This window comes from Betta splendens, chromosome 10 (assembly GCF_900634795.4).
Source record: "Betta splendens chromosome 10, fBetSpl5.4, whole genome shotgun sequence".
In the NCBI taxonomy this organism is placed as follows: Eukaryota; Metazoa; Chordata; class Actinopteri; order Anabantiformes; family Osphronemidae; genus Betta; species Betta splendens.
In genome coordinates this window covers 11,109,031-11,122,533 of record NC_040890.2, presented here as the reverse complement: position 1 = coordinate 11,122,533, position 13,503 = coordinate 11,109,031, and the positions used below count along the sequence as shown (strand labels likewise).

General features: G+C 47.4%; 1 protein-coding gene across 3 annotated transcripts in view; it reads left to right on the top strand.

Moving 5' to 3' along the window:
* The window catches only part of spock1 (SPARC (osteonectin), cwcv and kazal like domains proteoglycan 1), a 63,405-nt gene that overhangs the window by 39,966 nt on the left and 9,936 nt on the right, over positions 1-13,503 (top strand). For all 3 annotated transcript variants that reach the window (XM_055512551.1, XM_055512550.1, XM_055512552.1), the window contains 3 exons: positions 6,036-6,150; positions 9,238-9,370; positions 11,609-11,729. In XM_055512551.1, coding sequence (XP_055368526.1) covers positions 6,036-6,150; positions 9,238-9,370; positions 11,609-11,729 — 369 coding nt within the window. The remainder of the gene's footprint in view (positions 1-6,035; positions 6,151-9,237; positions 9,371-11,608; positions 11,730-13,503) is intronic.

Genomic DNA, 13,503 nt, shown 5'->3' with positions numbered 1-13,503 from the left:
TGTGTGTGTGTGTGTGTGTGTGTGGTGCAGAGATGTGACAATGTGCTCAGTTCAGCTCACTACTGCTACACACACACACACACACACACACACACACACACACCAATACTCTCCAGCCCCAAATTAATGAATACTTCAGTGTAGGACAGTGCAAAAACATTTAATTATCCCCGACATTGAAGGTGAGGCCAGAGACCTGTGTGTGTGTGTGTGTGTGTGTGTGTGTGTGTGTGTGTGTGTGTGTGTGTGTGTGTGGACAAGGAGGAAGGGATCACACCGTGTCAATGAACCGGAGGATCAGGCTGGAAGCCAAGCGTGGGGACTTTCGTTGTGACCTCTCCAGAAATTGACCAGAGGTCAAACTAATACAAGCCCTTGGCAGAAATGTGTGTTCAGTTAAAAGTTTTGCGGACACAAACAAACCTCCCCTCCTGCACAGCTGCCGACAGGTTCTCACCCTGTGTCACCGCCAGTGACACGAATAGAGGTTTAATCACTTAATTAGCTCAAATGGGAGCGTTGTCAATAAAAGGTCATATTTGAGGTGTAACGTTAATAAAACACAGACCCAGCGCCCGTTACAAACACAGACACTTTAGCATTTAGTCCATGTAGATGAGAGTAAACACAAGCAAAACAACAGAGGAAGCGCTGGTTTGTGGGTTGAGGCGCGTCCTTCCGCCGCTAGCTCTCCGCTAACGCCTTTAAACGGCCTGTTTGAAGTGCGTGAACAACAGTGTGGCGTTTGTTTGTTTGATGCCGCGTCGGAAATTAATTCTGCCGTCTGTCTTAACACACCTTGAAGCCGCCCGCGCGCGCGTCAGCCGCACGCGCCGCAGACCTTCCGGCGAGGACTGCGTGACCGTCGCCGGGACCCGCTTGAGTTTGATCCAGCCGCGGCTCCGCGAGGGCGGACGCGCGGAGACGCGCCGCGTGTTTCCTCCAACTAATCCAATTTCACGCGCATTCTGTGTTACTTCTTCCCTCTCAAGTCTCCGTGACTGCGATTAAGAAAACGTAAACACACTTGGAGCAAAACAGGTTGCGCCCAACTTCCCTTTTAGACTGTGACAATTAGCTCCCACCTTAAATGAACGCCTGCTTGTTCGCGCACGTGGCCCCTTGCGCGTATCTTTGCTCCTTCGCTTTGAAGCTGCCTTCAAAGACCGTTTGATTATTTGATTTCATAGTGTTCTTTTAAAAAAGCTTTGCTGCGAGCAACAGCTTCACGCCCCCCTCCTCTCACAGCGTTTGTGTGTCCGTGTGTATTTGTAAAACGGGCGCGTGGTGCTATGAATATTCAGTTTCTGAGCCCCCCCCCCCTCCCCGTTCTCTCTCTCTCTCTCTCTCTCTCCAGCTTTTTTCTCCCAATAAGCCAAACTGATGCAGTTATTCTTCATTCCACAGTTACATCCACAATAATATGATTTGCCCCATGTTTCCGATAATTAATTTTCTGGATGGTGGATCTGTTCTATCACTGCGCCCCCCCCCAGAGGCCGTCTTTACGCTCTCATCCCTCCATCACTCTTCCCTGTCATCCCTCGCTGCAGTGCCTATCGCAGGCCAAACCTCCGGACCCCGAGGAACCCTCACAAAAGCAGAGCGAGGGGAGATTGTATCTGCTGATTTATTTGTCGTTCCGCTCCGCGGCGCCACAGGTGAACGCAGGAGAAGCACCTTTTTAATTAGTTTATCAAACCCGAGAGCGCGGCTCATTTTCTAATAACTGTCGGGAACGTGTCCCGTGGGAGAAGTTGCGGAAGCGCCTGTTTATTTAACTCCGGACGTGCACGTGTGCGCGTGCGTCCGTGAAGGAGCACACGCCCACGGACAGATTACAAACACACGGCGCTGACCCGTGTCCAGCTCAGCAGCCATTAATTGAAGGTCACCCCCTGCTCTGTGACAGGGCTTCTTGGCCGCTCCTATTAGACTCTGACTATCTTTATTTTCCAATCACTGCACTCAATTCTGGCCCGTGTCCAGCCCACGGTCGCAGTGTTTTATCTCAGCCCTCTCTATCTTAGCCACTCGCTCCTCTATCTTAAGAAGCATTAGAGGTGGGGGGAAAAAGCTTGAGGGGACAAAAACTGGAAGTGGAAGGCAATTTACTGCCGACTTTAATTATCCCACAATTTTACAGCTTCTAGTGTAACTTTTCTACCTGGAACCGACTTGGAAATGAAAGGATGGAGATCTACTGGAGTAAATGAGTGAAATGAACAGCGAGACCTTGGACTGAGACGGCATTTTTGCTGTGAAGGTTTAAACTAACATTACAAATGATTATTGTTATTAAAAAGCCTTGACTGCTGCTGAGTGTAGTCAGGGTATGTGCCGTATAGCACGTCTGGTACGGTTCAGTGTATAAACCTCGTATTTCGTAGCAACATTGGCTATCCAGCGTTTTAAAGTTGAGCAAAGGCGCAGATTAAACCACCGCAGCGACAGAAGTAACACGCATGTCACCGCATCGCTAGTTTCTGTGTTTTTTTCGGAGACACTGAGGTAAACGCTGCTCCTCGTATTCTTCCAGCAGCAGCGTGTCTAGCTCTGCCCTGGCTGTGTGCGTTTGCCCAGCGGCTCCCTGAAGGTTCAGCGCTGAGGAGAGTGGGAGGGATGAAAGTCAATATATGAAGCGGCCTAATCCACAGTCGGGGAATTGGAAGCGCGGCGTGCACAAAAGAGCGCGGTTACTGTGGAAATGGGAGGAATGTGGAGCGAAGGCCGAGCGATGCCGCCGCAGATACGGCAGCGTGGAGCCGCGAGAGGCCGGACGGAGGTGTGACGAGTCGCAAATCCGACGACGACGACAGTTGTTACGGGTGCCAACACTCTGCTTCAGCAGCAGCTACAGTGGCTTTAAGCATGAGCTACCAACCAATTGATTCAGATCTGAGGGCAGCTGATGCAGCAAATGTCCACCAGCTGTTGTGTGTCAACAGTTCTTAAAGGTTGCGTCTCATATCTCAACCATAAACAGAAGAGCTGTAGCTGTTTTCATCTACAAGCATTTGGTCCTAATTTTGATGTATAATAAAACCTTTCAGTGTCACTCATGCCTCAGCAGCTGCTGGGCTCCAGCTGCCAGCAGCTCCCTCCACCTCCTCGCGAAGGCTTCTTTACGCTGCGCGGAAACCAAATCAAAACGGACAATTGTGCGGGAAACGCGGTGAAACGAATGAGCGCCAGTCGAACGCCGCGGTTCCACTTGGCTTCATGGGACGACGGCATCCGCAGCCATTTTACAGCTTTGGCAACCGGAGGCCTAAGACAACGTCAACATTCCGAGTGTGTGGGAAACTTAAGACCAGAAATCCAACAGTGTGGCTGCACAAACAGTCAAAATGCAACATGGAACGAGGCAGAGCACAGGCAGGACAGAGCAATGAATCATTCACTCCTCTTCTTCCCCCTTTTCAAATCAGCTACTCTTCTTCTCCCCTTTTAGGTACTACATGACTTCCATGAAGGATTCATAATTAAAGTCGATCTAACAACATCTAATAAATCAGCCACATTGTAACTAACCTATGAAAACAATTCATTTCACATAGTGGCGTCTATGACCAACACTCTGCCCACTCACAGCCCGTCCATCTGCCTCCCCCCTGACCCGCGCTCCGGCCCTCGCAGGGTCCTCATCAGCCGTGCATATGGACAGGGCGCTGGTCTGCGCGTGAGGCCGAGGCCGCGGTGCAGCGCAAACGCCTTCGCAGCTTCTCCACGAAGCCGCGTCTACTGGAAAATCATAGTATTTACCTCACACGCGCAAATCCTTACAGTTACTCGTCTTATCAGCGACAGACGACCTTGTTCGTCTACATAAATCAATGACGTTCTCAAGGTAAAAATGTGGTTAAGAGCACGAAAACGAGTCTCCTCTTGCAACTCTGGAGCGAATGGATGTGTAATAAGGTTACATCGCTGGCGCAGATTGACTTATTCACGCACACGAGGGATGAGAATAAAGTCGTACGTACGATTAGCAAGAGGAGAGGGAAGGAGAATGGGACGGGAGACGTGTGGAGGAAAGTGAAAGCGAGGTGGTAAGAGTGTGCTGCAGTGCTCCTGCATTACAATTGATTGGCTGGTTTAACCTTCAGTGCTGCTCACTCAAGCTTTAAATAGATGGATAAAACTCTCTTTTACCCAACACTTCTCTATTCTCTCCTCCTCCCATCACTCCTCCCTCTCTCCATCCTGTCATTTCATCCTCTCTCTTTTCCCCCACTTTTGCTCTTCTCTGATCGTCTTCACCTTTTCATTTTTCATCCTTCTCTCTTTCTTCTCGTCTGGTCATTGGTCCACTCTCTTGCTCCTTTTCCTTCCCTCTCCCGTCTCTCTACCCTATAAAAATTCTAATTGTCTCCTCTGAGAACGATTTCACGTTTACAGTTTCATTGTCTTTCCAAATTAACAGTTTTACTGTTCATGAGAACGTTTTATTGGCATAATCATCCCCACATGATGCGATGCACATTTGTGTGTGCGTAGGCGCGTGAACCGAGGCTCATTTGTATGTGTTTGTCTGATTTCCAATTTGTCAGAGTGTGGAGGTCACACGCTAATCCTAAATTGTCCTCCAATATTCTGTTAAGCAGATACAATCCTCCTCTTTCTCCCGGCTCTTCCTCTCCCTCCTCCCACCCTCTTTTGTCCCTTCATTTCTCATTTCCTTGCCGCGGTGAAGTCATTTGAAGCAAAGTGAGAAAGGGACCGATAGACGGAGGTGAGGACAGGCCCAAATAAGCACACGATAGAAACACAGTGCAGAGCAGACAGCTGTCGGGAGGAGCGCTGACACTTCAGCGCTCCTTCATCTCCCCGCGTTCTGTAGAATATGAGGGCTTTTAAACGTGCTTTGGCGCCGTGTGTGTTCATAGATACTGTAGCAGCGAAACAAGTGTGTTGCTCACTTATGACAGATGTGTGCATTGTACTATAAATCTCCTCCCTTGAGACTATCTGAGCTCCGCCATCTTTATTGTCTGTGTTCGAAGACAAAGAAAGCCCTCAGAAATCCGCCGATCGCTCCAGATACGTTGCGCCGTGTTTACGGCTGATACGCGCAGCTGTTCACTCATTCTTATAGATGGCTGCCGCGATTGCGGCCGCGGCACCGCAGGCGGGATCCCGGGCCTCGGCCTGATTTAACGCTGATAAAGCGGCGCGCGTCGGCGGCGCAGTGTGTCAGCGGGTCACGAGCGACTTGATGTCGGCGTCAGACACCAGCTGCGCCGCAAACACAAGCCATTAGGTCTTTAATGGAGACACTTGTCTCGCGTTGTGACGTTCGCAGCCACGTGCTAATGACTGGAACGCGACACGCGCTTTGATCTATGCGTCGTGCGCTCGAGTTTTAATTACGCGACCGCTTTTAGTTGGTTTGCGGTCAACTTTGCCTTTGATGCTGTTTTATTAGCTTTAGCTGGTTTTGGTAATTACAGGGGCTTTAATCTGACAGAGGCTGTTACCGACAGGGTCACGATCACCGCAGGTCGACTTTACTTGTCTCTCACCTTATTCATACTAAAAGCTTGCATGTCCCTCTTTTACTGCTACTCTGTCTTTTTTACCTCCTCCGCCCTCTTTTCCTGTCAAATGAAAGTGGGCCTGTGCTGTTAGCCTAGTGTGAAATGACACAATGCTCAGAGTCAATGAGCTGCTGTGATCTTTTGTCACCTTGGACACCGGCCAGCTGTGTCTGGCTGCCACGGCGATAATGTCACCGTGGAGATTGATTTGGAGGAAGATGGGGTCGACACTCGGGGAGAATAGTCCTCATTAAGCAGCTCACACTGTGGAAAACTCAACATTTACTCCGTACCTTTCACTATTCTTCTCCTCCAAGTCCAACCGACCCCACTTATTTCTCTGCCCGCTTCAGTTCCCAGAATGCAGGACTCCCCCAACTGGGAAACCGGTGGAACAGCTTGATGCTTCCTGGCAGCAGCCTTCGTCCACAGCCCTCTGTTGTGCTCGTTCTCCTTTTCTGACCGATCATTTTTGTCCTCGTTGCCTCCGTGTAGGTCCAGATGCCACGAAGGATCCGTGTCTGAAGGTGCGCTGTCCTCCTCACAAGGTGTGCGTCAGCCATGACTACCAGACGGCCATCTGCACCAACCACAAGCAGCCGCCGCACAGGTAAGAAGCCTTTGAGTGGTGGCCAAAACACAGGACTTCCTCTCAGATGTCTCACACTTGTGCTATTACACTTAAAGCAGTGGAAAATGGAAAAGCAGCACAATCTGCATTAATGCAAGACTGCGTCCCTCATGCTATATGGAATTATTATCATATGCATGTGACTCAAAATTGCTATGCAGAGCTGTTTCTTGATATGATAAATACGCCGAAGGCAGGTTTTACAAACGGGACCCAGTAGGAGCATAAAACAAAGCAGCATTTTGTGTTTTGTGCGTTAGCAGTGTTTAAGCGTCTCCGTCGCTTTCTCACCGCCAATTATTCTTAATCAAACTATCTGCTTGCTGTTTGGACTCTGTCATACGAGTTCTTTGTGTTTTCAACCTTGTCATGTCGCCAGTTTTTTAGCTTTTCCAATTTTGCGGTTCGCGAAGCATTGCTCTCAAAAGACATTTGAATGTGTTTCTCTCTGCTCTGGGTTTAATTGATTTTCTCAAATCATTAGCTCCCTGGATACTTGGTTCAAATGTTTTTCCTTTGTATTGCATTAATTACAAGTCATATTTACTGCTTAATGTGTCAAATAATTAACCTGAAATCAGTATTAACTCGAAAGCATCAAGAAGCACTAGACCATGACTTTGTTCATCTGCATCACTTGGATTAGTTGTAGTAATCAGCGTAATGTAGAATCAGAGGACATGTCCAAGCTTTGTTGTTCTCAAGATATTTATCACATATGAAATCCACATGCAGATTAAATTGTGCGTTCCACAGAAATATCCCAAGTCAATTTTCTTCTTCCTGAAATTGATACAACTCTGCACAGACTCGCCTCTTTCTGACTGGCGACGTCTGGCTGCAGGCGTGGACATCTGCATCAGCAGCTAGCTGTAACTCAGCAGCCATTAGCAAGGCTCACGCTGTTAATTTGTGTTTCCCCGTCCTGCTGTGAATGAGCTGCATTTCTGACAAATCGGAGCCTTTTCAGATTAAAGCAGCATGGAAACGCACGGCGGGCGCCTGAAGTACAGTGCAACGTACGGAGGGGAGGCGAGGTCGCCGTCTTATTTCTGCTTGAGCTTAATACGTGTAGTGCCCTAATGAAATCAATGCATCATTCACGGATTCAGTGACCCGAACACACGCTCGTGCTTCGCTGCATTTCTTCAAAGAGTTGATGGAAGAAGCTGCGAAACATTGGATTTGACTAGAGGATAGATGAGGGGAAGCGTCTCAGACAATGTTTATCAACCAACAAATCCTGCCTTAGCTTTATCTTGCCTGATCTGCCAGCACGGTTTTATTTATGGGTGCAGCGTGCATGTCTAATCTGCTGTAGCGATGATTAAGGCTCCGTCGCTGAGTGTGGCAGGAAGGCAGCTGACGGGCTGCCTGGGATTCACACAGTCGTCTCTGAAGGGAAGCGCGATCCACTCGTGCTCGGTTTGATGTTGTCGCGTCGGGTCAAATATTAATGCTCTTAGTTATTGTGGGTTAAAGCCTGATTCAGCCCCCGAGACATGGAATCTGTAAGTGACGCCTGGCGACAACTCCTAAACGCAGCGTACGTGGTTTGACGCCACCGTTGTCAGATGAACAGCAGTAACAGGGAACGTGAGCTAATTATCCAGAACCTGACTAGTTAAATGAAGCACTGGGCCCTTCCACATTTGCGCTCCTCTCAGCTTAGCTACAGGTCTGCAGGGCTCTGAGACGTTTCTCCATTTGTTCCACTCCTCGCTGAGTTTTGTACAAGTAAGTAGTCCTTACTTACACGGCGCGCTGCTGAAGCAATTTGACACGGTTGCTCAGTCCACTGTGTTTTCAGTTGGAGTTATTTAATTAGGTTGCTATGGTTCTAGATTGGAGAGTACATGTGTTTTATGGTATTAAACATCACTCTGATTAAAGAACGTCCCAGCTAAAAGGACTCAGAGGGTTTGTGTGGTGAGTGAAGGCTTAGTTAATGCCAGGGTCTGAGCATCATAGGTAACTGCCGATAACATGAGGCACAACATGGTTCAAAAATAGATTATAAATGATGGATAGATACAATGAATGAGGTGTCACAGGCAACAGGCAGGAGAATGTAATCCAATCACTCGTACAATAAATAGCCCACAATGAAGTGGCAAAATCAATAACCCCATAGAAGAAAGAGTCCAGTAAAAAACATACGAAATAAAGTAGAGTAAATCTGTTTACAAGAGGCACACTATGACAAGCTGCTCTCCAGAACAACAAACAATTTTAAATATACTTAGCAGCAAATTCATATGATTGCTCTTGAAACGTGATGGTCTTAGACGGAGCTCGGAACATGAAAACATTTGGTAGCAAATCAAAACCGTGGCTTCATGGTCCCAGCAGAACATTAATCATATTCATGAAAAGGTGGGAAAACATGACGACAGCGCAGACGAGGCTGCGTGTGGCTCGGTCAGGGCGGCTGGTCTGAGAACAGATTATATGAACAGCGGGAGGGACGCAGGTGAAGGAGATTGGTCTAGTTAGTAAAGCTGAGGGAAGCAGAAAGGACCAGACAGGAAGTGATGCAAACTACAATAAACCTACTGCTGTAAGTATTTAGGCAAAATCTGTGTCCTACTCTTAGATCTGGTATAAAAATATGCCTAACTATCACACAAACAGTGCTATAAGTAATATTAACTGATATATTGCCCTGCTCTGATACACCTGTTGCATATTCATATGTGCAGGCTTATTGTGGAATCTCCATCTGTTGCATTATTTGTTGTCGTCAGGTTGGTTTCCCTGTAAACAGTGTTTCCGGGGTTAATTCTGTCTGTGCCGGACGAGGAGGCAGCAGAGTGTTCAGCAAGAGCACTTAGACAGAAAATTGCTGCAAGATTTGGATCAAATGTAATTACGCTGGTTATTGAAAAGGCCTCCGTGGACCAATCAGGACTCGCTCCGCCTGAGCCGGCCCCGACAAGCTGCAACACTTTGAAACGTGCTGCTCAGCATGAAGCTAATGCTTGAAAATGGCCTTTTTTATGTTTTTCCTGTTAGCGAGTTCGATTCATGATTTTCTGGAGACGTGTTTCTGTCGTTTTTTTTCAGTGTGAAGCCCAGAAAAGGCAGCGCGGGTCACAAGTACCGGCTCGAAGCCAGCGCTCATGGGAAATGTAGGCTCTGCTCTGCCCTTCAATCAAGCCCTGTGTGCGGCTCTGACGGACACACCTATTCCTCCAAGGTGAGCTCACCCATCATTCATCATTTTTCTCATTTTGTTTTTCTCACTGAGCATCAGTTACTGAGAAGTTTGTTTTCATCCATAAAAGCAACAACAGCTGATTTTTTTCTAGTATTTTCCAAATCATTAGCTTGTTTCTTCTCCTGCTATGCAGTTACTCTGTTTTCTTACTAGTTCAGATTATTTGTTATGCAGCTGTTAGTTTCTGTTTTGTGCAGAAGCCTAATCTTAGATTCTTGTATTTCCCGCCTGGCTGTGATTTTTAGTTCTGCACTTACTAAATCCTTACAAACCTGGGTTTCTGGGTCCGACCTGTTTGCTGTCGTGTTTGTGACACAGAAGAAGAAATCCACTGTATAATTTATGGCGTGAAGGTTTGCTTTGACTGATGAAGGATATTTCCGTAACTATTTACTTCCTGTCATCTCACACCTTCCTCCCTCCTCTGATTAGTCTTCCCTTTTATTTTAAGGCTTTCAGATTCAGAGCGATGACAGGGGAGCAAAAGAAAAACAGTTTTGATTAGTCAAGAAAGGAAATGAGTGGGAAGTTCAGGCAGAAGAGCTGAGGAGGATGAAAGCTGTCAAGTGTCTCTCTTATTGACACTGACATTTATATTATATTTCTGTGCCCGTGTCCGATCCTGTCGTAGCCACGGGTGGAGGTCCACTACACAGGACTTCATACAAACATAAATTCACCCAGACGACGTCTCCACGGCGACAACAGTACTGAATACTGGCAGAATTAATGAAGTGTTGGTCCACCTAGCCGCCATGTTTCTGAGCTCAACCTCATCCCACTGACTGTGGGAGCTGTGCAATAGGAGGAGCTGGTGCCTCGCTAATAACTGGCCTCCCTGTGAGCGGTGGCGGGAGGATGAGCGGGAACAAAGGGAGGCGGAGGATGGGGGAGTCCCTGCGTTGCTTCAGTGGGAGGGTTTTACTTTAGCCGGTGGAGCGACGGGTCCCCGCGGTCCAACTTAAACTCTGCTCACCAGTGAGCCGCCGCTATGAAGCTTATTCCTGTTTTATTATTACATTACATGCTTCGCTCATCGTGACCGCACGCACGCACACACAATGACGCACACACTCGATATCCTATTAAGAGGACAGCGCCGTTATCTCCTGAGAGGTTTCAGCCTTTAAGTCCATTACTTCACTCCTCTTAAATCATCTTCCTCTCCCCCTGTATTTTCACCCCATCGAGTCAGGTGTTAAAGCACTGTTTCATCAAAACCACATTAACCCCTGGAGAGAGACTAACATAAAGATTCATGGGGTCTCTCAGTATGCTGACAGTGACTGGGACAGGTCATCCATTTCCTGGGGTTTCTCCGTCTCTCCCTCTTTCTTTGTCTCCCGCTCTCGCTCCGTCTCCCTCCCCGGACAGCTAATTCGATATGTTGAGAACAGGATGGAGCGCTGTTCCTTTGTCAACAAATTACATTAAGCGACATTAGCAGCGCCATCAGAGAGGTGACAGGGAGGAAATGATGGAGTTGAATAGAATGTGGGGAACGAACGTGCCAGCGGGGGGAGGGTACAGCACATGCACAGTCATGGTCGGAGCAGGACGTCACCAGCTCACAAACACCATTTACATAACTCATTTCAGTTTTCATTATTCCTCTTGGAAGGATTGTGTAATTGGATTTTCCCCCAACTAGTCCGAAGTATTCCTCACTTACCTGAAATGAGATTTATACTGTTGAATTACCTCCTGAAGTAGCGTTTTGCTTTGCATTAGGCTCGTTCTACGGTGAATAATAGAAAGTCACTGGGCACCTCTGTGTTTAATGACGCGTCTACATGTCTGTCCATTAAAGATTAATCATCAGTCCTGTCTCAGCAAATCTTTCCCTTAATCAGCTTAACACAAAGCGTCCCATGTTCAGAGACTGACTTACTTCTTATATGATCTGCTGTAGTTTTTTATTTATACTGTACATCTACTGTACACAGTATCAACATTGTATTAACCTCCAAAAAAAGAAAGCATAGCGCTTTATGTGCTGGAATCGTCCCATAATGTAATGCAGTCTTCTCTCTTACTTAGTCTTTTAATTTCTTTTCCGCTTTCATGAAGTTGTAGGTGCTCCGCTCAGGCCAATATAACCATGACAACAAGATCCAGGTTGCTCATTATCCTGCTCGACTCCTTACCCTTTATAGAGCGCCTGGGAGCCAGAGCAGACATTAACCAGCGCTGCTTGTGTGTTGCCTTTCTTCCCAGTGTAAGCTGGAGTTTCAGAGTTGTCTATCGGGGAAGACGATCTCGGTGAAATGCGATGGGCTGTGTCCCTGTTTGCCCGGCCAGGATCTCAGAAGACTGCCGCACAGGCCCGAGCAGCCTGGTGAGTAGCAGCACCAAGACACAGTGAAGAATGCCCTGCTCCGATCAGGAGGCGCCTCATTGGGACGCGCTCTGCATTCAACTACGACTACATCCCTGGAATCACAAATCTGAAATGAAACTACTCCTTTTTTCTCATTCGTTACTGTATAATGTACATTATGGGTATTTGTGGTGATCTGTGGGAGTGCACAGTCTGAGCGTGGATGGGTAAACAGAGGGAAGGTGGAATTGCTAGATAAAGGGATGAATGTGCGGAGAGAGACAAGGTTATCTGTATTTGAGTCATTTTTGAGTTCAGGTGCATGCCTCAGAAAAACGCCGCCGTGACTCCACGCCGCACACGCACAAAAGCCCTTTCGCTGGTAATCCTTCACATTCTGAGGCGATTCGGGGTGTTTCCATTCCTTTCCTGTCACCTCTCCCGTTACTCATGTGATTTTCTCCTCCTCCCTCCCATCACCCCTCCACTCTCTTCCTGGCAGCTTCGGGGAGCAGTGATGGAGTGAGTGTGTGTGTCTTATTGTTTGTCATGAAAATAGGATTTCGGCAGATGGATGGAGAGATTGTGCAGGAGAAATGCAATCTAAAGGAGAGCAGGGTAGAAAAGGATGGATTGTTATTGTTAGAGGCTTCCTCTGTCCCAAATAGGGCCGGAGTGGGATGGTTTTACATTATGTGGGTTTGAAGTCCCTCTAAACACCCACAGTGACACGTGTCATTGGCTCAGATGTGTCCTCTTATCAGTTAGCCATTAGAAAGTCTTTATACGGGTCCTGTTTAATGCAAAAAGGAAAGTGTCCACTAATTAATGGTGACTCCTTCTGCATTAGTTTAAGGCTGAACGATGGAGGGAAGAGAGTGATGTCGTAAAGAAGAGGAGTTTTACTGACTCAACTCGACTCCATCTCTGTGCTGCTTCTGCTGAGAACTTGGCTCTGAGGGTGAACAGAGTGACTGACATTGTGTGAGGAGAAATTAAATCTATTTCCAGCTCTTGGATGGTGTCGGCGCGCAGCATTACACTTTCTGTCATTGTTAGACTGTTTGCTGTGATGCTTTAATCTCGGCTTTTCTTCCTCTTTCTGTTTCATGCGGACTCTCTTTCTGCCCTGCTCCTCCTCTTCCTCCTCTTCCTCCTCCTCCTCCTCCTTCTCGTTGCACCTCTCAGTACGCCGCCTCCTCTGACCACCAGTGAGTAGGCAGGTCCAGATGTTTGTGTATTCAGAGCGGGTGGGTCTCACAACCCGATCGTATTTCTTATTAAATCAGGAGCACAGAATGGAAAACAGATGGAGGTGACAGTAGGTGAGGAAAACACTTGGTGTCTGTCAGATTGGGTTCCTATGGTAACTGCTAAAAGATTGCAGCATCGTATCGTCAGCGATAGCCACAGGTTCTAACTGGGTTTTACATCCAGAGCAGACCTGTAATACGTCAATCACCTGACTCCACCATAAGCGATATTGCAGTAAACAGGTGTTTTGCTTCACACCAGACATTCCCTACAATATACAAACACATAAAATATTATTGTATTTTTGTATGGCATGAGCCGGTTTAAATAGCAGGAGGTGTGTGTGTGTGTGTGTGTGTGTGTGTGTGTGTGTGTGTGTGTGTGTGTGTGTGTGTGTGTGTGTGTGTGTGTGTGTGTGTGTGTGTGTGTGTGTGTGTGTGTAGCTCATCTGTGAGATGACATCAGTAAAAATCAGATGGACAAACAGAACAAAGCTAATTAAAGTGAGCTGCTCTGTTTTAACGATACACTAACCTAC